Source organism: Anser cygnoides, chromosome 3 (assembly GCF_040182565.1).
Source record: "Anser cygnoides isolate HZ-2024a breed goose chromosome 3, Taihu_goose_T2T_genome, whole genome shotgun sequence".
Classification (NCBI taxonomy): Eukaryota; Metazoa; Chordata; class Aves; order Anseriformes; family Anatidae; genus Anser; species Anser cygnoides.
The window spans coordinates 120666287-120692382 of NC_089875.1; the positions used below are offsets into that span (position 1 = coordinate 120666287).

Here is a 26096-nt window from a genome sequence, read left to right on the forward strand (position 1 = left end):
CATGCATTTCTGTTGCACGTTGCCCAGCAGCTTTGCATAATTCGGCATACAGAGTCAGAGCGGTCTGTGGTGTGCTTCTGTTTAATTGGTTTTGGTTTTCTTTAGCGTGATCCAGCTCGATGAGTAAATAAAAGTCGAGCCCAGGGCTCTGAAGTTTTAACTGTTTTACAGGATTGCTGTAAAACACTGAAGCAGGGGAGCTGCCTGTCTCTTGAGTATCACAACGTATCAGATGGCTTTATAAGCTTTTATAGCTTTTTTTTATGTGCAAGAGGAACGTAACCTGTTCCACAGTGTTTCTGTTATATAAAACAAGCCCGGTGTCAGTATTACACTTTTCAAGAATATGTTTGACAACTGAGACTAAAATGTTGCAGTGCTCAAACATGAACTGCTGTTTCCTCACATTTTTCTTTGCTCTCAGGTATTTTTATGTGCAGCCAGGTGCATCAGTTTTGTTGGTAATTTAATAGCCAGGCGGAGGTAGTGGATGAATAGGCACGTAACAACATTGTTTAATTTCTAAGCTATGAAGGGAAGATCACAGTATTTCGTTCTCACACTCTACGAATGAACAGTGGGAAACCTGGTGGGAAATACTCGCTGTATTTTACCAAAATGAGATTGTTTGGGTAGATAATCAAAAAGAATGATAATGCAGATATGCTTATGGCTGTGAAAATTGTATCTAGGACATCGAGTCCTTGATGTCTGAGGGCAACAAATCTCGCACAGTGGCTGCAACCAACATGAATGAGGAGAGCAGTCGGTCCCATGCAGTCTTCAAGATTATCCTCACCCACACACTCTATGATGTGCAATCAGGGGTAAGTAAAACAAGTTACGAAGTCCAAATGTTAAGCTTGCATGTGTGCTTCTTGCTTTAATTGGTTTCATAGACTCAGAGAAATGCTGGGGGCCTCAGGAGGTCTTTTGCTACAGTGTCCTGCTCGTGTGCACTGCTAGCACTGGACCAGGTTAGCTGTGACCTTGTCTAGCACAGTCCTTGTAATGCTCATGTGCCCAAAAGTGGGGAAATCAATTTTAATAGGTAAGTGAAGTGTGTTTTTTGAAATGGAAAGCAAAAATGCAGGTCCAGACTTGCAGCAGAACTGCTGGAGGGCGGAGGAAGCATCTCCTAATCCTAGAACCTAAACTAAAGAAACTTATTCTTAAGATACAATTTGTAGTACAGACTTGGAGGAGAAAGTAGAGACATAATATTTAGATGGAAGATTGAATTACATGAAGAACATCTGAGTGTACATCTGGTAATCTCCTTCAAAGGTTTATTTCATGCAAATACATGTAAACAATCAACTTCACAAACCAAAACTTTTGATCATTTTTTTGCATTGTGCCACATTCATTTAATATTTTTATGTACACTAAGTGTTGAAAAGATATTTAGCTGTGGAAGTATTTTTCTCTACATTTCCTTATATATAAATTTTCCTTGGAGGGGGTGTGAAATCCATTTCTATGTTAATATTATTTAATCCCTCACAGAAAATGGTGATAAACTAAAACTGAAATAGATCTCTGATACAAGTTCTAAGCTTATGCTCAGACAATTCTTTAAAGTCTCCAAAGCCTTGAAGAAATTTTGAATACTCCTGGAGCAAATATAAGGCTTGCATGTGTCTAATTATTGAATTAATTGTAAAGCATAATTAGCATTTGTATTTTTTTCCCCTTCTCACGTCTCAGTCTCCACCAATCTACTTATCCAGATAATTTTCTTGGTTCCCTATTTGGAATTTTTTTCCCATTTGCACTTCAAATCAGCTGTCAAACTATGCTCAACTCCTTGGCTTGCCAGAATTTGTCGTTCTGTTTTTCCTGCGGCTGTACTGCATACTTAACTTTTTGTGGTCAGCCTGGATGCAGGGCGGTAATTCTGATTGTTTGTCTTTTCTGTAATCAGGCAGTGACCGCTGTGTGAGTTTCTGGAATAGATTCCTCTGGTTTCCTGTCTGCTGGTCCTTTCAGTCCTGGAAATGACCATTTTGGAATGGCCTGATGATCACATAGTATTTTGAGAGGCTTAATGTTTTTGAAAGCATATTGATTCTAAAATTATCCTGTTCGTTTAGGGGAATGTAGCACTTTGCAACGGTGATACAGATGCACTTCAGTCGTAGATGCTGCAGAAAAGCATGATGTAACGTCGCTGTTCTCAAAGGCAGTGCTAGCTCTTCAACTGCATATTGACATAGGAAATTTATGGAGTGTTTCAGAATGTCATTTCGGGTCAAGTGAGATAATTAGCAAGAATTACGAGGAATAATGGGGATTTATTACAAAATCTGTGTTACGGGATTGAAATACCCACATAGCTTGGATTTCTTTCTCAGAAGCCGTTAAGGATCTAGGAGACTTCTGTGATTTTTAGTCGTTTTGATAAATTACAGCATGCTTCTTGTCATGTTCAATCCTACTTGCTGAAAAAAAAAAGAGATGAAACTTACGGTATAGAATTTGAGATTTTTAAGCTGTTTTCAAGATTCTAAGGGCAGAGACTGTAGACCCAGTGTCTTTTTATGTGACTCTGGCTTGTATTCCCTCTACATTTGTTATTGCTTTGAACATTTAACTAATGTGCCCCATGTTCTGCTCCTCTGGAGATTGCTGGGATGTCTTGAAGATAGCAGTGTATCAGACTTCAAATCCTCCGGTTATTTCTGGAGCAGCAGCTCATGAGTTAATGCAGAATACCGTTCAAGTCTACACCAAGAAAAGCAGCTTGATTTTTTGTATGAAAACATATCAAACTATGTATCTCGGTTTAAGTGATGAACTAACAGTAGCTCTTCTCTGGTTCCTTCTGCAGACGTCAGGTGAGAAGGTGGGCAAGCTGAGCCTGGTCGACTTAGCAGGTAGTGAAAGAGCAACCAAGACTGGTGCTGCAGGAGACAGGCTGAAAGAAGGAAGCAACATTAACAAGTAAGACTCAGTGATTATTTCTTTCCCTTTTTTCATCAGTGCAATCACAACTGATAAATATAATATACTACTGAAATAGGATAAAAACAGTCTAAGCTTTTATAGCCAGTTTTCTTCTTCCCCTCTCTCTGCTGTTCCTTCTGACAGTCAGAACTCAGCTGTTTGAATGAGATCTCTGCCTGTTTAACATGGTTGGCATTTCTGTGCTTGTGCTCCTACAACTACCACATAATTGCATTGTGGAGATGTGATTATCAAGGCTGAAAACATAGATTGAAAATGAGCGGTAGAGATTCTGTGATGACAGAATGATCGAAACCGTACTAGGAGCTTTTTCATCGGAGCTCATTTTTGGAGAGAAAGTGGCTGTCTAAATATGCACGTGACCTATGACTATTTACATTTGTTAATGGCTGCTTGTGTTCTTGGTGCAGATCCCTCACAACTCTTGGTCTGGTTATTTCTGCCCTGGCAGATCAGGCTGCTGGCAAGAACAAGAACAAATTTGTTCCTTATCGTGACTCTGTGCTTACTTGGTTACTTAAAGTAAGTAGTCTGATCTTTTGGATTTTAAAAGAGAAATAAAAGGGAGGAAAGGGGGAGAAGAGTCCCATTCAGTGAAAAAAACACTGTTCTTTTGCCTCATTTTCTGTTTTTTATGTTAACCACACTTGTCTTTGGAAAATTAGCTGGCCAGAAGCCAGAAGTATCTCCACAGACTAAATATGTTCTTTGTCTTCTGCTGACCTGCAATGGCATAAAGAATAAGGACTTTTTTTTTTTTTTTAAACATTATCTTTTTCTGTGTCAGTTTAGATACAGCTTCACACAGAACCTTGGGGCTGATTTAATTTTATTACCACATGTAACTGAATTTTACATACTGGCATGGTTGGCTTTGAAGATTTTGATTAAGACTATTAGCTTCTTCCTAATTGTCTAATATATTTGCTAATATACTCTGCTTTTGTCAGCAGAGTGTAATTGCAGAACATTATCCCAGTTACAGTCTAAGGAACAGGTCAGAAGAGTTTGTGCATCATATTCATCTGAAATGTACAGTTAAATCAATTTCTGTACTGTGTAGGACTGATATTTTCAGGAAAAAAAAAAAGAGCCTTTATTGTGGTGACCCTTGAACTGAGATCTGTAAGATCTAAATGAAAAACAGAGTTGATAAATATGACTCTTATGTATGTCAAATTAAAAGGCAAACTCTTATTGTTATTGTGCTTCCCACTTCCTACATACTTAGCAAGTTTCCTTCTGCTCCTTGTGATTTATTGTTATGAAGGAACAATTAAGATATTTGTTAGCAGAAAGATATAATCTGACAAGAAATTGATTTTTGGTACCAGTCGCCTTGTTCTGTTTTCTTACTACGTAGGCCAGAATTTTTTCTTCTTGAATACTGTGCTGTGCTTCCCAACTTCGTGAACCTTTTAACATTACTACTATGAAATGATTTATCTGTTCTCCCCAGTATAATCACATACAGGACATCAAACGGTACAGACAGGGGCTGTCTAAAAGTCAGATGTTTTAACAGAAATAGTGTGTATTCTCTTCTACAGTAAAATAAATCACATTTCACAGAGTTTCTTGCCCTAAGACTATATTAGTGCTTAAATATACTTTTGCCTGTGAATATTTTGCTTTTATACATTTGTGTGTGTATGTAGTTTTTGCTTTTTTAAAGAAAAAACTAATTAAACACATGCTTTTGGCTCTCTGACCCTCTTCAGGGCACTCCAGTGTGCTTAGGAGCCCGACTCCGTAATAATCTGAGCGAGCAGAAGTGGAAACTTTTCTAATGCATTTCTAGCGTTATTGTTGGAATTAGTTATGCTGTTCCCTTTCTAAACAAATCCAGCAAGCAGACCCAGATTCCTGTTTAGCACCTGTCTGATGCATTGTGGGCACGATGGCCATGCACAGCACAGGCTGTAGCTCACAAACAGAGGCGCACTTTTGTCCTGCCGCCTTTCAGGCGAAGCTTCTTTGTGTTTTTAACACCCAGCTATATTAAGTGCAAACAAAAGATTTGGGGCTTTTGGATTTTATTTTTTTTTTTAACAAACAAGCTCACTGAAGAGACTCCTTATTTTGAAAGGCGAAATTTTAACAATTCCTAATTAAAGATCAAAGGAGGGATTTATTAGTTTAAAGTGACTTATTTAGTAGAAGCTATGAGATGGTGGGCTATCTTTTTTTTTTCTTTCTTTTTAATAGCTTTCAACTTTTAATTATGATGCCAAAGTGGAGTAAATGTGTTCTAACACATACAGAGTTTCTCCCCAAATCTGAAAAATGAGTAGAGTTCAGGAGACCTCGAGAGCTAACACTTCGTGTTCAGTTTTGTTGAGGATCTCTAGACAGAAGTACCAGCTGAAAAAGCATTATTGCAAGAAGAGGCTTGATGAGTGGCATCATGTTAGGTGTGGGAAGCAAAATAGCTTATCAGCTCTGTAAGCTCTTAGCTTTATGGAATTGGATTGGCGTGGACCTCTTGTTTTCCCATTTTGCTCAGAAGCCCTGCATATTTTACTGATGGCTGCTCTTAAAAATATAACTTCTAAACTTCACGATTTATGTTGTTGTCACAGTGATCTTGATGCTGAAGGGGGGGCTACCTTACCTTTAGAAACAACTAAATTTATTTATTTCCATTCTGTCCCTGTTTTTAAGGCATGTAAGGTCAGCCTTTCCAGGGTAATTTGCAGATGCTGTCTTCGCTAATGAGAAACTGGTTTGCTATTTGTCTACCTTCTTGCTTAACGTTAATGAAACCATTGAAATCAGCACAAAAGTTTTATACAGAACTTTATCAGCCAGCCTGGCACTGGGCTTGAAAAGCCACAATACAAGAGGAACTTTCTCCAGCTTATAATGGGTGTATTGTGAATTGCGGTGTATCACTGTAACAGCACTCTCAGCTGCCTGCGTAGTGGAGTTGCGATTCAGATGGTGAATTAATCCTGTTTTGGAGCTAATTAGTGCAGTGGATGGAGGTTCCCAAAGTGCAAACTTATCTGGAAGCAGAGTACCTGGCCAGCTCGGCGGTAACTTCATCTTTTGCGCAGAGCAGGGATTGCAGTTGCAGAATGCCACCTCTAATTTTTAGAAGCTGTCGATGGATTGAAGAAAAGTCCTGGCTTCTGTAGAGACAGAAATCCTCGTGGAGTGAGTCACAGGCTCTTGTTAGGCTTTTTAAAGTTTTCAGTAGACGCTTTGGAAAAAACGTTTGTGTTACAGAGCGGATCCTCCCAAGCCATGCATTTATTGAAGTAAATAACGTCTGATCCTCATGCAAAAAATGCAGGGAGCAGCCAGAAGGCAGCTCTTTCTGCATGACCTCTCCTTAAATACCGTTACCTGCGAGTCTTAGCCATGCTAGTGTACCACACTATGCAAATGGATTTATATTCCCTTCCCAAAAAGCTGACAGCCCCTTGCATGAGCAGAGCGAGCAGAGTGCTGCCAGGGCAGCAGCGAAGCAGCAGCAGTCGGTGTGGCCAGCCGCTGTCAAATTAGTTTTAGGCATCATGCAGAAAAAAGAAAAAAAAAGAGAGAGAGTCTTAACGAAATACTTAAAGGGGCGTTTTAATGATTGCTAGGAAAAGCTGTGTGTTTGCTTTGTGATTGAAATGGTTAGACAAGCACGCTAATGTAGTCAGATTGCTCTAATGGCAATGCGTGACCCAGATTTCATGGGTTATTGAAGATGAAAGTTAATAGTGTGGTTCTTCTCCGAAAGGGATATTGGGTACAAAAAGGGGGGGGAGAGGGAAGAACAGATCTGCTGCAAACTTAAAACAAAATATTTTATTTTTTGGCCTGGCTAAAATCGTAAAGCATAATTTTGTGATCAATACAAAGATGGAATTCTTCCTTCCTTTCCCTCACCCCCCCAACACATTGCTTTGCAGGAATGTGGTTTCACGCCCTTCTTCTGTCAAACAGATTCCAAAAGGGCAATTTCTTACATAACTCAGTGTAGATTTGTGAGCTGGGTATGTAGGGGGGGAAGGGAAGCACCCGATTCTGAAACGTTTATAAAAATAAAATCAACTATATTGTTTATGAGGAGATCTTCAAGTAAGTTGAGTAAAACACATATCAGAGACGTTATTTCCAGTCTTTAAGGTATTCTGAATTTGCCATGATCTTTCCTGAGCTCCTTCAGCAGTATCTGAGAAGTCTAGTGCTGACATGCTTGTGTTTCTAGTTTATAAACCTAAGCAGAAACATGAAAGTAAACCTTTCAAACCCTTACTAAGCACCATAAAGCACAAAGCAGGGACTGTGTTCATTCCTGTGATTCTGAAGCCAAGAATGACTTTTCCTGAACATGTTAAAAAAAAGAAAAAAAGGGGAAGAAAAAAAAAAAGGACAACTGAAAACAATAACTTTGCTTGACTTACAGGGCTTAAAATATTAGTTTTGAACGGAGAAGCTCTGCCAAAAACATCGCTGTTACTAGTTGCCCCCATCTACTTCCAACCCTTAGTTATTGTTTGTTGCATAAGTTCATTGACAGCATACAACCAAATAAATCTTCTGTTTTAACTTGGTTACCTCTGCCACTTTCCAGGATAGCCTTGGTGGCAACAGCAAGACTGCCATGGTCGCAACAGTAAGCCCAGCAGCAGACAACTACGATGAGACCCTTTCAACGCTTCGGTACGCGGACCGGGCCAAGAACATCGTGAACCACGCCGTGGTGAACGAAGACCCTAACGCCCGCATCATACGGGAGCTCCGTGAGGAAGTGGAGAAGCTCCGGGAACAGCTCACAAAAGCAGAGGTATTTTAGCCTTGGCTAGCTAGTAAGTCCTGTAGACCCCATTGTCTGATTTTTCTTACTTGGCTCTTGAAAAGAAATGCCACAGGATGCTACTGCATGATATCTATGCGAAATCTCCCTTTATATCACTGCATTCCAGTTTTCTTTAGGTCAGTGTTGGAACATGGGTCATAACATGAGATACCAGATTCCCTTTGAACACACCATTGAGCGATCATGTTTTTATTGTGGGATACAGATCAGAAGAAAGAGGACTCAGAGAGAGGAATAGGGATGGAGTCTTCAGATTGTGTGGTTTATAAGTAGAGCTTTGCCCATGGATTTTAAGAATTCGATGCAGCTACATCCTGCACATGTGAATTTGGTTAAATAATGCTTGCTTGTTTACAAGCTTTAATGGTTCTAAATTGAAACTCTTACAGGTGTTAAACAATAAACTTCAATAAAATTGTGAAGGCAGCATGGACTAAACGTTAGATGAAGGCCAAGAATTAGAGTAACGCTGAGTTCTGTTCTCAAATGTGGCAGAGCAGTGGTGATATAATCTGTATGTTGTAATCACAGTTTTTCTGAATTGCACAGTATTTGCCTCTTGAGGTTTGCAGGGAGTGCTGGCTGTGATAGTACAAATGACTAATGAATTTTGGACTGTTCTCATTTGAGCTACCTTATATGCGAAGCATCCAGTAAGTGAAAGTTTCTTTAAGGTTTGATCTCAAGTTACCTAATACCTAACATTTCCTCTAAAATACAAACTGTGGACTTCTCAGTTCTCTGAGAGATTCAAGTACTCCCTCTTTGTTTCATTTGTGAGCATTAATGCCAAAATAGTGGCAGCTGTCCAAAGCAATGAAGTAGTGTTTCCTAAATATGAGGTAATAAATATTTCCTTTCCTAAGTATTAAAATCCCACCCCAGTTGTCATCTGAATGGCATTGACAAGGAACATGGAAAAATGCTTTTAGTTTGCTATTAAGCTAAACCAAAAAAAAAAATGGTTTAGTTTGCTATGGTTTAGTTGGCTCTACAGGAAAGGTCAAAAAACACATTCATTGTCTTGGTCTCCTTTGGGTTTACTACATTTGTAGCCCATCTAATTGTTCATACAGAAACGGTGCGTAATGGTTCATTTTTTAAATAAAAAAAAGCACTGACCCATTATGATAGTCAAGTTACATTTTCAATGCTCATTTCTAAATATAGAGATTACCAAGTTGAGTTTTTTTTCCTTTTGGTGTCAGTATCCTCTTTTTCTCCTAAATCGCTGTGGCAAAACAGAACTTGACAGTTGACTTTTTTTTTTTTCCCAGAAGAATAAGGCTTATCCTCTTTTCCCCTTTTCTTTTTTAATCCATGCATTTTGATCTTTTCTTGTCGGAATTAATATCACATGTTTTAATTTGTCTGTGCCAAGACCACCAGCACATCCTTCCTGAGCTGGGAATTTAAACTGACTCCAGCAGAGCAGTACACCTGCTGGTCTAGTTGAAATTAGGTCTTTTTTTATGGTTTCCTTACAGATAAGCAATGGAGGGAATGAGGGGAATTACCTACCTCATTTTACAGTTGAAGCATGTGAAAATGATGATCTATTTTGCCCCGGGTCCAAATAAATAAACAAACGAGAACTTGAGAATAACTTGAGAATAATCTTCCTGTCCTGCTCCATCGTGTCCAGTGCCCTTGCACTGATCATATTTCATTGGGCATAATTTATCTTCGGAGGCTGCGTTGCCCTCACTTTCCTTCCTGGGTTCCCTTTTACCCTGTATTTAGGTATTTGGGGTATTCAACCAGAAAAAGATGACACAGGACACATCAGCTGGCAGTTCCTAGATTGCTATGTCTTGAGGCAGAGGAAACTCCTGTCTTAAAACAGGATTTTCCACTCCTGACAGCTGCTCCTTTTGAAGATATTGCCCTGCAGTGAGGCCACTCTGTTTGATGTGGATTCCTGGGAAGAATTTTGATTTTTGTGGTAAGGGAGCTCTCTGATGGAGAACGATACTCGCACGGGTTGGTTGGGATTGCATAAATACCTGCTAGCCAAAAACGCTTCCGTGTTGTTAGCCATAATCAAATAACGACGTTCTGTTCAAGGTAGTACAGAAAGAATATGCCAATACTGAGATTGGAGGAAGTGAACATGTATAGTATAAACACTTTTATGTCTTTACACTTTTTGGATTGTCCGATACAGGGTGGGTTATTTCCTTATTCTCAGGCTAGTCCTTGGGCCTCTTGCTATTTCAGAAAAGAAAATTAGAGTTGTGATGGATTAGCAAAAAAATAGAATTCCCATGTCTGGAAGTACATCATAAGACTTTTTTTGATACCAGTTTTATGAAATGCATATACAGAGGTCTTGATTTTTCTGTTTTTTCCAATAGAAATTTCCAAATCAGGCCATATCAAAACCAATGTTAAAAACATTTTGTTGACATGGCTGGGCAAATGACAGAGATGCTAGCTACCATTTAGAGGAAGAGAAAGCTGAGACAATGGTGGTTATCTAGATCAGCAGTATGCAAGATACAGATTGTTTCATTTGTGAGTCTTTTTGGAAACTCACATTGGTATAGAAATGAGATTAGCTTGTGTTTGAATATCTTTTTGCAAATCTGCCAGTATCATGTAATTGGTTTGCATTAAAGTATATAAACTTCACTTTAGTATCTGTACTCAAAACTAATTAAACTAAGTTTTTGATGGATTCTGCATTTATGTGCAATATGTATTTAAAACAACCCTTTACTTACTGATCAAGTATGCCTTGTAAAATGAGTAATGATATGTTTCCTTTTTCCCCATCTGTGTGAGAGTGATGTGAAAGAACAAAGCACAATAAGCTTTCTTGTTTCCTTTGCTTTACTTTCTGCAGGCTATGAAATCACCAGAATTAAAAGAACGGTTGGAGGAATCAGAAAAGTTGATTCAGGAAATGACGGTGACCTGGGAAGAAAAATTAAGAAAAACTGAGGAAATAGCACAGGTTTGCTGCTTTTTTTTTTTCCCTTTTGGTGTTTATAAACAATAGGTTTGTTTCCTTTGTTTGTCAGTTCATAGCAATTGTCTGAATCTCTCCCCACATTTATGGGTAAGTAGGTCAAGCTTACTGCCATTTAGAAAAGCTTCACTTAATTCCTGTGATAGCTGGATGCCTCTCAGATTACTATTCTAGTGACAACAATAAATTGTCATTCTATGCCAGCTGAGAGATTGTTTAAAAAAATCCATGGATGAGAGGATTATAGGGATTTTATATTCTTCGGACAGTAAAATTGCTGTTTGTGATGAAAGATGAAGCGTTGAGAGTGTTAAATGCAAGTTTATGTATGGAGTGCCTTAATACTGAAGGCAAAGAGCATTCAGAATATTAAAAACTAGAACTGTTCAGATCTCCTGTGTGTTTTAATGCATCTTACACCGCTATTTAGAACCTCAGAACATAATTGAAATGATGGTTACACTGAAAAATTGTGCAGGTCACCATGATTATTGCATGACACTTCCAATTCTTACCACACAAATGCTGATGTATATATTTGCAGCGGGGAGCTTTGGAGGGGGAGAACTATTGAAAGGTGATGAATAGCTTGTAAGAAAATGAAACCTCCGATACAAAGCCCTTTTGTAGATGACTTGATCAGAATAAGCTGTTGACTTCAGTTTTATACATCCATTGTGAGAAATGCTCCTTCAAATAAGAGGGCTTCCTGGCTTTCAGTGCAGAGTCGTACCATGGATTGTCCTCCTTGTGTATAAGGGTGAAATTTAATAATAATAATGATAATAATTTCTGCTCCCACCTTACACAGTAGTGTCTAGGCATAGAAACCCCGAGTGTGCAAGGAGGTTGACGAACCAGAGTAATGGGATCAAGGCTACAGAATAAATTCGCCTTGATGCTTGCATACAGCTACTTGGTTTTGCTCTCCTCTTTGCCTCTAAATTCTTAACCTCATATAGCGTTATGGAGGTGGCAGTTTCATGAGCCTTGCAGCTGTAGAAAAGAGTGGTTAGAAAGCTGCCTGGCAGAGAAGGACCTGGGAATATTGGTTGATAGTCGGCTGAATATGAGCCAGCAGTGTGCTCAGGTGGCCAAGAAGGCCAGCAGCATCCTGGCGTGTATAAGAAGCAGCGTGGCCAGCAGGGCTAGGGGAATGATTGTCCCCCTGTACTCGGCCCTGGTGAGGCCGCACCTCGAGTACTGTGTTCAGTTTTGGGCCTCTCGCTACAAGAAGGACATGGAGGTGCTCGAGAGAGTCCAGAGACGGGCAACGAAGCTGGTGAGGGGTCTGGAGAACAAGTCTTACGAGGAGCGGCTGAGGGAGCTGGGATTGTTCAGCCTGGAGAAGAGGAGGCTCAGGGGCGACCTTATCGCTCTCTACAGGTACCTTAAAGGAGGCTGTAGCGAGGTGGGGGTTGGTCTGTTCTCCTACGTGCCTGGTGACAGGACGAGGGTGAATGGGCTAAAGTTGCGCCAGGGGAGGTTTAGGTTGGATATTAGGAAGAATTTCTTTACTGAAAGGGTTGTTAGGCATTGGAATAGGCTGCCCAGGGAGGTGGTTGAGTCACCGCCCCTGGAGGTCTTTAAAAGACATTTAGATGTAGAGCTTAGTGATATGGTTTAGTGAAGGACTGGTTAGTGTTAGGTCAGAGGTTGGACTCGGTGATCTTGGAGGTCTCTTCCAACCTAGACGATTCTGTGATTCTGTTGAGAACTAGTGTTTGTGCAGTACAGGGCTGTATCAAGCCAGTGGAAGGAACCTTCTGACATCTGTGGTAGGCTTGTGCAGGCCCAAGGTTAAAGGCGTGTACATTATGGCCTGTCAAATGATTTTGTTCCAGTCCAGCCTCCACCAATGTCTGTCTTTCAAACTTCAGCAGGGCAGGTGGGTAGGATGGAGAAAATCTTTGAAAAAAGGATGATTCCTCATAAAGAATAAGTGCCCCGGAAGAGGCACTTTGTAGTGATGGAGAGTCAATAAGGGCTCAAAGCCCTACAGACAAACTCTGTAAACAGGCACTTTTTCACATTTGCAGTGAATATTTGACATACTTTTAATGTATTTTGAATTCTTAAGTTAATTAACACTAGGTCTTGATCAAAAGTTATCAAACTGGCTCATTTTCTTTAAGCGACTCCTGTGAGTTTTAGATCATGGGCCAAGTCCTCCTTTGGGCAACAAATTCTTTATCTTTGAGTGTAGATAACAAGGAGTGATGTGAACATCAGAGCCTGGCACTGATGATTAGAAGAGAGATCTTTGACATCACACTGCCGTTTTCCTCTGTTCTTTGTTTTGCTCTCTCTCACAGACACATGAATTTTCCTTACAGGGACGTTATGTTGGTTTTGTAGGGTGTGGGGAGACAGAAAAGAGAAAATCAAGAGGTAGTTCTGCTCGCTATTTGCAGTTTTAATCTTGGTTAGACCTGATAAAACTGATGCTAAATGAAGAACTGTACTTGATACTATGACATAATAAGTTTTAAATACAGAGTAAGCTCGAAGGTAAAGATCAGAGCCTTCATAAACTTCCCTGCATTATCCCTATATAATCTCTTCTAAATATTTTTGTAAAGTCTCAGTGTCACAGGTGAAGCTGTTGCAGGTCTCATTTCTTTACTTATTGGAGTGTTTCTACTTCTCTAATAATTCCATGAGAGGCCTCCCATGTTAATTTCTTTTTTATTTTGTTTGCTGTTGTGGATAGGGAATCTCATTTCGCTTTCAGTTTCTGTATGATCCTGAGAACAATTCTCAGCATTTCTATCTCAAACTTTTTTATATAAGAATCCCTTTTTTTTCTCAAGACAGAAACGTTTAATGTTCCTCTTTCACTGCACTAGTCATCACCCTACCACTTCCCTTTGAAAGATGGACATTTTTGCACAGTAATGCTTTGTTGTTGACTTCTGTGAAGTCCATTGACAAGAACAAAACACCATCCCAAACGCCACTGCTCTTGTTTAGCAGGAAGTGTTATTTGCATCGCTTAAACAGCAGGTTGTCAGTTTTTTGTCATTTTGATTTCTAGGGAATAAAAGATGGACGTGGAATTCGGCTTGGCGGGGAGTTGACTTAACTTGTTGCTTTTTAGCTCGAAAGAGAAGATAAAGGGCTGTAGAGATGGCTCTGGAAGCACTTGCTGTTCCAGTGAGGTCATGGAGAAGCTCCCACAGTAGTGCAGTGTGCTGTGCTCAGCTGTGGTCATTTTTCACTAAAAGGATGCAAATACATGAGCCCATGGCACATAGCACTCTGAGTCCAGAGGTAGAAGGACCGGAGAAATTACAGATATCCTAATGTAAACCTTGATAAAATTAAGGCTTTTGTATCTAATCATTGCATAAGAAAGAGCTACCTTGTTCAGGAGTAGCTGCCCCTCATTTTATCTTCTGGTTTTGGGCAGGTAGGAGTGCATTTCCTACCTCAGTCATCAGTCAGCCTAATTTTGTGATGGCTACTCTCTTGCAGGAGCGTCAGAAACAGTTGGAAAGCCTTGGCATATCGCTGCAGTCTTCTGGAATAAAAGTTGGGGATAATAAGTGCTTCCTGGTTAATTTGAACGCAGATCCAGCTCTCAATGAACTTCTGGTGTACTATTTAAAGGTAAAAATAAATATTGATATGTATATATTTATTTATTTAACAGAAGTGGAACTCTAATGCCATTGGCATAGGTGTACTTAGGGAATGTTATAAAAAATGCATATCTGAAGCATTCTCTGCTATTCACTGCTTGATTAAAAGTAATCTGAATACAAACTTTTTATTTCAGATTTAATTGTTGCAGAGGAAGGTCTGGGGGGTTTTATTTTATATATATATTTTTTTATTTTTATATATGTAAAAAAATGTAGAGGTGTTTTCTGTCATAAATTGTCTTCTGTTTTCCAGATTTCACAACGTTTTACCCAAAAAAAGTGATTTATATAAAAATTTGGTCGTATCAGTAATCAGCTTGCTTCCACATGTGTAATCAGAGTACAGACTTCAGTTTATAAAATACATTTCTATTCTTTTTTACACAACTCACCAGGAGTGAAAATCGAGTTCTGTTCTGCCTTAGCACTTCTGCTGACGAGCGGTCCCCATTACTGTTGTTAAACATAAACTGTGTAACACGACTTTTGGACTTTGCACCGAAACAGCCGGGCAGCTTGTTCTGGTGTAACAGGCTTTGCAGATGTGGTGTGGAGACAGGGAGAGAATGAGATGCAGATCTTTTTAAGTCACATTTTAGAATACAAGCTCTAAAAATTTAGCAGCACAAAAACTTTGGCAGTCTGATCTTCACGTTAAATCATTCTCTTTGAAGTGGTGCGTAGTAACTCTCAAAGCAGCCACAGAATTAGCAATTGGGGCCGCAAGATGGGTTTGTTTCAACCTGTCTTCCTATAAAAGAAGATGTGTGATCTTCTTTTATATCAGTCATCTTATCATTGCTCCGTGATATCTCAGTAAAAGCACAGGAAAAGTTTTCATTGTTTTCTCTGCTAAAAAAAAAAGACAAAAGAGATGAGGTTTTGGGAGAACTGAAGGCGCTTTGCTCGTAGGTGTCCAGAGTGTCACTCAAGCTGCTAAACCAGCTTCAGCACTGACAACTATTGAAGCAGAACTGACTTTTTGTGATGTTTATTGTGATTATATGATGATTATATGACAAGAACACAGTGAAGTCAAAGCCTGTTCAGAAGAGGCCTTAACCCATCAGTACCAACTGAAAAGTCTCAGGTGGCACCATGATACTTACCCTTTCTAGAGAAAAACCCCTTTGCACAGGATATGGCTTGTGTGTTTCAGTTTATTTTTATTTTTTCTTTAATTTTTCTTCTGGTTTGGATAACGTGAGTTCATTTTGTTGGGAATTATGGCATAAAACCCCCTGAGTTTTGAAATTCTTTAGATAAAAAAAAATAACTTGTACCTGTTTTGCCTAAAATCCTGAAATTAAGCTCTCACTTCTTAGAGTAGATATCTTGCCTGCATTCTCATTAATACTGAGCTCCAAACGTACTCATTCTTATAAAAGCACTGAATAAGAACTTCATCCCACTTATCTAAACTGTTGTATCTGTTTCTCAACAAATGCTGAGAGGTGCCTCAAAAACAAATAGATGAACAAATGGAGTGATTCTTCCGCTGCCAAACTTCTTGTGCCTTGAGTACTTTGGGGATTTACAGAGGATAATCTAGATGGAACCTGTGCAATAACCGTGGATCTAACCACCACGAACCTGTCTTAATTCCTCTTTAAACTCCTTTATTCTTTGGCTTCTGCAGTGTCCTGAGGCACTGAATTCTGCAATTTAATTATAGGAACTTCTTCATTTTTGGATCTAACTGTTGCCTGTAAAATTTCCTGTGTGCTCCTTACTTGTTGCTGTAAGAAATAGCGGGGATTTGTTTGCAACGTTTCATTGTCTTTTTTTCCCTTTGCAGAAAGTATTGAACAGCTTTCAAATTTTAGAATTAGATGAGAAGATCTATCCAGAAGGAGAATGGATTAGTTAAAACTAGTGAACCTTTGCAGCCCATTGCTAACGCCTGAATTAATTTTCACAGGAGCACACGTTAATAGGATCAGACAACTCTCAAGATATCCAGCTATGTGGAATGGGAATTCTTCCTGAACACTGCATTATAGACATCACCCCAGAAGGACAGGTTATGTTAACACCTCAAAAAAATACTAGGTAAAGGAACAAAATACAGTTCTAGCTGTGTAATAGCTGTAGTTTTATCTGGTATTTTATGAGCAGTGGGCAAGAGGGTAACCAAAAAGGGATGTTTTTCGAGATAATAAAAGTAAGAAAATTCTACCTCTTGTATTCTGCTTCTAGGCTTTGTTTGAGTTATCTACCTTTCTGTTAACTCACATATTTCATTCTAAAGAGATTTCTTTCAGTAATGGCATTTATAGTCTGCTTTCAAAGAGAGGATGAGTAAATTGCATATGCTTTCAGCAAGTCGATGTGCACTGATTTGCAGCTGTGTAGATTTAACTCTATCAAAATCTGAATTAATTTTATAGGAAATCTGTTGATATGCAAAAAGCAGCTGAAGCATTTGTTGCTTTATTTGATTAAGTAGCAGTACTTGAAAAGCAGATGGTATGTTCAAACTGATCACAAAATGACATGCATCGTCAGCATCTCCAGTAATTTATTGTTAGGTTCACAGAATTCAAGAATTTCATTTTCATCTTGGTTCATAGTTGGTCCTGCTGTGAGCAGGAGCATGGACTAGATGACATCCTGAGATTCCCTTCAAATGTGTTATCCTATTTTGACTGATCCCATTTTCAGGCTTAATCTAACTCTGAAATAAAGTAGTTTCTTATTACTCAAATTAGGTTATTGTCTTTAAGCTTTATATATACCAAAAGTTCTCCAATGCCATATTCGAATATTTATATTTTGTGTCTGTATTTCAAAGTAGAGTGAAAACTACTTATTTGCAGTGACATCTCTTTCAGGCCTCTCATTTTTAAGCCCTAATTGTACTCCCCAGACGTAGCTGTCATAATATCCATCCAAAAGTAGTGAATGCCATAGAGCTTAAGCAATCAAAAGAAGCTGAGTTTAAGGAGTTTATGAAGCGGCACAGAGTAGATGAGTGAATTTTCTGGGGATATTTTGCCTGTTTGTAATCCATAACCCCGTTTTCCTACCTTAACAAGCTACAATAAAGCAAATGGTACTGTAACAAAATAAATAAAAATTCAAAAAGCTTTCCATTGGTGGCTTTGCTTTAGCTTGTTGTCTTTTCACAGGACGTTTGTAAATGGTTCTGCTGTTATGGGTCCTATCCAGCTACATCATGGAGACAGAATACTGTGGGGAAACAACCACTTTTTCAGGTACAAAAGATATTAAATAAATTGCAAGTCTGAACCATTTTTTTTATTATTATTATTATGAACATTGAGGTATAAGGAAAAGTAACAATGGAGCACGCAAGCTGCAGGAGGAGGTGATTTCTTTTTACTTTGAGATTATAAAGGCAGTGCTGATGAGTGGATGTTCTCGAACGCTGGATGTCATAGCAACTGTGCATAATTTTAATTTCAGAGCAATAGGTTGACGTAACTTCTTATGTGTTCAAGGGAAAGTAATCTTACTGATGAGGACCTTGCTATCGGTTATCAGGACTGTTATCTCACTGAGGAGATTTAATTCTTGAGGTGGTAACTTTAATTTGGTTCGGTAACGAAGAGTGTTGTGCAATTTGGCATCACGCTAATACTAAGCACCCTCTTTTCCATGACGAAAATATCACACCCAAGCTTTAACTCGGATAGGTTGCCTTTCAGATTTAGCAGCTAAGGTGTTAGATATCTGACCGATGTTGTACAGTGATCTCAGTCTTACAAGGTCGCTGTGTTCTCCCTTCCTTGGAGTTCCAGATTCCAGCTGAGACCTTCCTGTGTCAGACAGGATCGCTGGCAGATGTCTTCTGTTTTCTGTGAAGGGCTGCATGTGTGAGAGCCTGGTCTGAGATACCTTAAAGATCAGTGGATTTAAATGATAATTTAAAACATAATTGTTTTCTTCTATGCTCGAAAGAAACATCCTCATAAAAAATGAGATATGATTTCATTATTGCCTCTATCTTATTTATGTATTTGTGTTTTTGTTTATATATAAAATACAGAATACATAAAATACATTATTCAGAAGTATATAAGATATGTAATACAAATATATATTTAAAAACATTTATTTTTATATTTCATTGCCTCTAAATTCTTTAGCTATGGGAAGACTGAAAAAATCATGGTTATATAAGCTATATGATTAGTATTTTCAGGTGCTCTGCATTAGTAGAGTATAATATAAATTAGTTTGCCTTGAAGTCCCTTATTTACTCTGAGGAAAATTTCACTCACAAGATAAACAGATTTCAAAAGGGAAAAATCGACTTATTTGGGTAACCTACTTAATATAAATCATTTTTTTAAGCAACCCATTGTTTCAGTGTTGATCAGTTAATAGCTTAAACATTTTCCCCTACTTCTGAAGGCTGAATTTGCCAAAGAAGAAAAAGAAGTCGGATCACGAGGATGAGGAACGAGACAACTCTATGAAGTACAGTAATAGTGCTGAGCAGCTGGATGTGGATGGAGACAATTCCAGTGAAGTGTCTAGCGAGATTAACTTCAGCTATGAATATGCCCAGATGGAAGTCACTATGAAGGCACTTGGTAGTAATGGTAAGAAGCAACGAAAAATTATTGGAAATATGTACAGAATATGAGGTTACACCTTCAGGGACTCTTTACCGCACGCTCTTCCCCTTGCACCTTCCTACTGGAGAATTCTTCTTGTGAGTGACTCGTCGTGGCCATTTTTGCACTGGAGGGGAAAAACACCCCTGCAGAATGTTTTGTTTGGCAGTTCTTGTTGAGAAAAAAGCCAAAACTGGAACACTGGTGGAACTGCAGCCTCAAATCAGGGTGTTTTCACTTCACTGTTTATTTTTCTTGTGTTATGTCTCGCTCAGGCATTAAATGTTGTGATTTCTGTCTCTGAAAGCACATTCTTTATTTTTTGTGGTCTTACACAGCTGCTCCAGAATGGCTTTATTTTGGGACGCAGGAGGAGGTTTTTTTCAGTGTGGTCTTTCCCTTTTCAAAATTCTCTTAAATCATTCATCCGATGTGTTCTGGCAATGTTTATTTTGCTTCATGTTCAACAACATTTTTAAAATATGCCTTACAACAAAAACATACTCTCTTCTTCCTCTTATGTGATATAGTGCTTTGTTTACTGTATAGGACATACTTCACTGTGGATCTCAGTGGGCCATTGCAGCCTCTAAAATGGACCACTGTAGATCTAGATTGGGGAAGCAAAGTACCAAAATATAGTAATTTGTACCTTGCCCAAGGTCATATGGAATATTTGTAGCAGAACCTGTGAAAGAGTTCATATTTCTAAGTCCCCGCTCCCTGCCACATATTCATGACATGACTTTTTCCATTTAATTTTATGCTTACTAAGTATTTGACCCCCAGAAGTACTAGCTTCTTCGTTTTTCAACATCTACCTAGATCCAATGCAGTCAATCTTGCAAAGTCTGGAGCAGCAACACGAGGAGGAGAAGAGATCTGCACTTGAACGACAGAGACTGATGTATGAACATGAACTGGAGCAATTACGAAGGCGATTGTCACCGGAGAAGCAGCATTTCCGCAGCATGGACAGGTTCTCCTTTCATTCTCCCAGCGCTCAGCAGCGTCTACGACAATGGGCAGAGGAGAGGTGGGTAATCAAATCTGACTATCAGGAGTGTTCATGTAAAGTTCTTTAGTGCCAGTCAATTTTGTAAGACATAAATTGCATTGCACACCTCTTCCAGCTTTCTGAGAAGACTCCTGCAGGATGCTGGGGAGGACTGAGTGAAAATATTAATCTAAACCCAATCAGACCATTAATTCTGAGGAAGATTAGAACGGAGGAGTGTCTGTTTTGTTGTTAAGGAGAAACTCTGTCCTCACCAGCATTAAATATGAGTCTCTTCTGTGGATTCATGACAGCTGCTGGAAGGTTGTTTTTCCAACTGACTTATATCCGTATGTCTGACCTGGGCAGGTTCTGGCAGCCAGAAGAGTGCAGAAAGAAAAGGGAGTAAAGGAATGGTAAAGGAGTTTGATCCAGAGCATTGCAAGAACTGTGTAACAACCACAGAGGGGCCACAGTCCTCTCCCTCTTCCTAGACAATTGCACTGAGGATAATTTCTTCTGTCTCTAAATGGTCTTTGCCAGTATTACTGTCAAAAAGAGCAGCTGCAGGAGGAAGATTAAACTGTCCCTAAAACAAGGAGCATGGCGAAGATGTTGTAATGAGAAAACAGAAATCCAATTTAAATAGCTTAAGAAGCATCTTCTGAAATAGAAAATACTTGGGGCAGTCTAACAAGGTGTTAGCTGTCTGTTTGGAACATTTTGTGGTCCCAGATTGCTGCACTGCACAGTTGTCTCTCTGATACACTTGCCTGGGAGGCCAGTGAGCAAGTGGGTCATGGGCTTTAAATAAATCTTTCTCTGTAAGACAGAACATCCACATCTGTGGTGGGAAAACTCTGGAATAAGCCACACAAGTGCTGACTGTTCAGCAGATGCATGGAGAAGTCTCTAAAGCTGGCAATATGCTAATGTTCATACTACTAAATTCATACAGATAATCTTTTTTTTCCCCAGAGGAAATGCAATTTAATTTGTTGGATTTGTGTGTTAAATAGCTGAATGTCGACTCCTTCGCTGTCAAGTGATCTTGTGCTTCGCATTCAATTTCAATACCTAAATGCCATGATTTTTTCTGTCTCCCCTCCTCCCCCCAACAAATTGCCTTCTTTTAGAGAAGAAATGTTGACCCACAGCCTGAGAAAGCTGCGAGAGCAGATTGTTAAAGCCAATTTGTATGTGAGAGAAGCCAATTTTATTGGAGAGGAATTGGACAAGAGAACAGAGTATAAAGTCACCCTCCAGATCCCAGCTTCCAGCCTTAATGCTAACAGTAAGGTAATGTAGCCGTAATGGAACTAAATCTTTGCTCATTACGTTTGCCCCTCAGAGTTCATACTTGTCTTGTTCTGACTCTGATGGTCCAAACAGTTTGCCGTTGTATTCACCTGCATTAAACATGGCTGAGTTAGCGCTAGCTACGTCTTTATCTTATTTAGTTACTGTGGAAGTGTTATGATATGCTAATTTACTGATAAATCTTACCGTGCAAGTCCTTTCCACTGATGTTGAAGTTTTGCTCATTTGCTTCTGTTGCAGAGTGGTAAAACCCATGTAAATTAGGTAACACCTACCTCACCTGTTTGCCATCGCTTTATAGGCATTTGCCTTTCGATCATGCTAGTGAGGTGAGAAAATGCTGTCGTCCCCATTGTACAGGGAGAAGCTGGAGCAGAGAGGATTTGGATGATTACTTCCAGACATCTTAGAAATTTTGAAAGGAGGGAACTGAACCCAGACTTCCCTGTTGCAAGCAGGCTACCTAAGTTGTCTTATCCTTTCTGTTCTTGAGGTCAGCTCAAAATCTTAGTGCTAGTAAAGCTGTCATTAGTACAGTAGATGTATTTTATCCCAGGACTAGAACTCTTATCTGTTGCTTTAGAAATGTCTCTCGTTTACTTGTTTTTCTTGCAGTCTTCTGGCATATCTAGAAACAAGATGGTAAAGAGTATTATGTGTTTGCAGAGCTGAAAAGTTGCAGAGTGTAGTAACCTTAGCTAGAACTCTAAGATACTGTAAATTGAGAATATTTGTGAAATGCTTAAATGTTCCTATTTATAACATCTGTGTGAGGTGAGGATCCACGGAAACTACTGCCCGTGGGATGAGACGCTGCAGTTAAACTGAATGTGAATGTACTGTGACAGCCAAACAATCTGTCACACTTGCATTTGTTGATTAAGCTGGAATAAAAAAAAAGAAATCCCAACTATTTGCAGAGATGCTCCCGGTTTTCAGTTGCTCTAAAACTATTTTTCATTGTTGTGACACAGGTTCTGCATTAATGTCTCTTTACTTGTTTCTCAGAGAGGTGCAATTCTCAGTGAGCCTGCCATTCAGGTGAGAAGGAAAGGGAAGGGCAAACAGATTTGGTCACTGGAGAAGCTAGAGAATCGACTAGTAGATATGAGGGATCTTTACCAGGAGTGGAAAGACTGTGAGGAAGACAACCCAGTAAGTAAAAATTACTCCAGTTACATGCCAGTAGAAATACATTCCTATTAACATTTTTGTTTAATTAGATGTGAGAAAGTCTTCTGGTTCAGGAGGAGTGGTGGGGGAGAGAGGGAGGGAAAAGACAAAGAGGTAACAGGTTTCCTGAGGCTTTTTTTTTCCTGAAGCAATCTTCAGTATTCCATCAACCCTTATCTCGTCACTTTGATGCTTGTTTGCACAAATAGCTCAATGCAGTAAGTAAACACAGTAGGAGTTGGGGTTCAGACTGACTTCTTTGGATCTGACACTGTTAAAAAAAAGAGAACTTGCTGAGGACAGGCCTTATGCTCTGTGCAAAGTAAAAATCAAGTTTCCATTCTTCTTGTGACCTAATCTGGCCTCTTGCTTGTGCCCCTTTTTCTTTTGTTAGGCTAGTTCTGTGACACTTTGGAAACTGTTGTGAAAAGTTTGTTTTTCTCACATTATTCTGAATTTGGTTGAAGGTGATGAGAGCTTACTTCAGGCGAGCCGATCCGTTCTATGATGAACAGGAGAACCACAGCCTTATTGGAGTAGCCAACGTTTTTCTTGAGTGCCTGTTCTACGATGTGAAGCTGCAATATGCTGTTCCAATCATCAATCAGAAGGGAGAGGTTTGTTATTCTTCTATAATCTATCCTTACTCAACTGTTTAATTACAGCTTGTGGATCTTAATACCAGTAAATGATAAATATTTTCCAGTTTCTTGTGCTAACAATCTGGGATTGTGCAAAACCCACAATACCTTACTAGAGTTGTTTAGGCTCCAAATCACAGTGTAGTGCCTGTGAAAGGAGAAAGCACCCCAAAATACTTCGTAGAACCAGCATGAGATAGAGCTCTGCTGCCTTTCACTGACTGTCATCAATTATAGACTCTTAAATACCATAAGAAAAAATTCAAAGGCAGCTAGAGAATACATACTCTGTGCACTCTGTCTCACGTGCACTTTGCAGACTCTCTAGAGACTGATGGGATGGTGAGTGAGACTACAGCATGCTGTTCCCAAAGTCACTCTAGTGACTGATTTTTTTATTTATTTTATTTTTAAATGCTTTTACAACAAAGGCTCTTCAGTTTTTGCTCCAAGCATTCTTAGTCTGGCTGCATTTCTTAGTGCTATAAATGCATAGTGCAAGACGATAGGAAGGAAGATGTCTGCTGACAGACAGCAGTAGTTTTAGTTATCTGAAAGGGGTTGAATATGCACTGTTCTCTGGCAAACAAATAATTTGTACTCCTTTTTCATCAGGTATCCGGACGTCTCCATGTTGAAGTTGTTCGGGTGAGTGGAGAGATAGACGACAGGTTGGTTGGAGGTGAGGATAGTCCAGAGAATTCCAATGAAAATGACACTCAGGAGAGAAAACTTGTCTGCAGGGTGAGTTCCAGATATATCCCAACCTCGTGAGTAACCTTCTCCCTTTTCATCCCATCTTAAAATAAAGAAGTCCCTGGTGTATTGGCTTCAGGACATTAGATACCTCTTTGTAACCTGGTGTGCAATGCTCACTTCCAGTATTCGGCTACACAGGCAGAGTCCTGACTCTAAACTTGTTGATAGACTACATAAAACTGTACTGATGTTTCAGGATTTTAAAATTAAAAAATAATAATAATAAAAAGCTGTGCCTTAGTGGCATGTACAGAGCTTAGTACTTTGGCTGTATTTGTTTTCATGGCCTTTTGTTATGTCCCGGGGCCCAGCATTTGTCCTGAAGTACTTCTGTGTGGTCTTTTCTCATAATATTTTGTTTCTTAAGTGGCTGAAATAATGCAAGAGAACTAGATGGTCTTTGTTCCCTTCAGTCTCCATGATTTTTTTGAAGTCTGCAAAGTATTCATTAAACTATATTTATATGCATGCAATCTTACCCCAGACAGTTTTCTTGTATTCTTAGAAAACATGGAAGACTTGTGTACCAAGAATGAAGCTGCAATATCTAAATCAAAAGCAGTCATGGAATCTGATAAACTCCCTTTGTTCTGTGAATGTCTCTCTGTCTTATATTTTGTGAAACATATACAGATGTGTTTATTAATAATAAACAGTAAGTTAGCAAGAAGGATCTACTACAAATTCTGAGTGGTAGTAAAATGCAAAGTAGGCCAAGCTCCAAACAAAAACAAAAGAGGGAGGCAAAAAGCACTAGAGGGAGTAAAAGCTAAACTTTGCTGGCTTCTAGACAGTACAAACAGTTTGAGAGTAACAGTGCTTTTTTTCCACTTGCTATCCTGTCCAGTAGAGCCCCACGTGCTTACAAGCAACACAGGATGAAACATTCTCCTGAGGGTCATGAGCGGTGCCTTACCAGAGGAGTCTAACTCACTTGGTCTTAGTATGACAGATGGAGAATAGAAATGTATAAAATTAAATGTTGTTAATATGATGGTTGTGTTTAGAACAGAAGGTGTATTCAAAACATTCTTTTTCTATTTGGCCTACATGTTTAAAAAAAAAAAAAGAAGAAGAAGAAGAAGGTGGCAGGACGGGGTGACTTCTGTGTTGTTGGGCCTATTTTTGCGTTACTTTTAGCATCACATAAGGACAAGTAGTATCTTCAAATAAGGAATTTGCAGAATAAAGGAGCCCACTTTGGTAGAAGAATGTGATTTTTCATATGTTATTAAATTATAATGTTCAGTGCATCTCTCCATTATAAGGAAACAAAAGGGTTTAGCGAGTTTGTAAAATTCATCCTGCTAGTTTTTATTCCTAAGAAATTTGTGCTTGGTGACATCTAGTGGCAGCGTTCAACTGATGCACTCAAAATATTTTCTCCAGTGTATATCAACGCAGAAATGCACTACTTGTAAAACTTTCTTTTCCCCCCAATTTTTTCTTAGTTATCCTTTGTAGGGAAACAGAAAAACGTTGTTCTAACAAAGGAGCTTTTTAAATCTATGAATACAATTTAATACTGATGAATAAGTTCATTTCCTTTGCTTCTCGTCTCCTCTAGATCAAAATACTTCAGGCAACAGGTTTGCCTCAGCACCTCTCCAACTTTGTGTTCTGCAAATACACGTTCTGGGATCAGCTGGAGCCAGTTAACGTTGCACCTGAGGTGGATCCTTCCTTATCTCCCATCAGCAAGGAGCCACGGTGCATGGTTGTCTTCGATCACTGCAACGTAATTTTTTTTTCTATTTTATAAATGAAACTGTAGCAGGCAAAGCAGATTCATGCTTGCATAACACTGTTAGATGCTTATTTGCTCTCCTTATTATACTTTGCGGGGATGATACCATTATGCCATTTTAGTAAGAACTTGAAACCTCTTCAGAGACCTTGTACTGTACAGTTCACTTGTACAAAAATCACTGAAGATGATGAAGGGGATTAATGAAAGAAAGAAGTCTGTTTGGCAAAGAGACTTATGTTAGTTTACTCAGTACAAATACAGCTGAGAGTGAATGGAAGTGTGATATCCATCTGAGTATATTTTATATCTGTATCTGATTGCTTACCCTGCACTGACATCAGCAAAGAGAAACAAGCAATTCTGGGACACGATACCCCTCATCCTAATGTAGATGTTGAAGTTAGGTCAGGTATCTTAGAACAGGATATTTCTTTCTTTTGACTTTAGAACAACTAAATAAGTG

The 26096-nt window shown here is 39.1% G+C and overlaps 1 protein-coding gene across 9 annotated transcripts in view; it reads left to right on the forward strand.

Moving 5' to 3' along the window:
* Positions 1 to 26096, forward strand: part of KIF13B (kinesin family member 13B) — a 124955-nt gene that overhangs the window by 54372 nt on the left and 44487 nt on the right. For all 9 annotated transcript variants that reach the window (XM_048079314.2, XM_048079316.2, XM_048079315.2 and 6 more), the window contains 15 exons: positions 693 to 827; positions 2834 to 2946; positions 3381 to 3492; positions 7541 to 7753; positions 10635 to 10745; positions 14238 to 14372; positions 16329 to 16459; positions 17539 to 17625; positions 18788 to 18978; positions 19819 to 20029; positions 21127 to 21289; positions 22319 to 22465; positions 22951 to 23100; positions 23740 to 23868; positions 25451 to 25621. In XM_048079314.2, the coding sequence (XP_047935271.2) occupies positions 693 to 827; positions 2834 to 2946; positions 3381 to 3492; positions 7541 to 7753; positions 10635 to 10745; positions 14238 to 14372; positions 16329 to 16459; positions 17539 to 17625; positions 18788 to 18978; positions 19819 to 20029; positions 21127 to 21289; positions 22319 to 22465; positions 22951 to 23100; positions 23740 to 23868; positions 25451 to 25621 (2199 nt within the window). The remainder of the gene's footprint in view (positions 1 to 692; positions 828 to 2833; positions 2947 to 3380; positions 3493 to 7540; positions 7754 to 10634; positions 10746 to 14237; positions 14373 to 16328; positions 16460 to 17538; positions 17626 to 18787; positions 18979 to 19818; positions 20030 to 21126; positions 21290 to 22318; positions 22466 to 22950; positions 23101 to 23739; positions 23869 to 25450; positions 25622 to 26096) is intronic.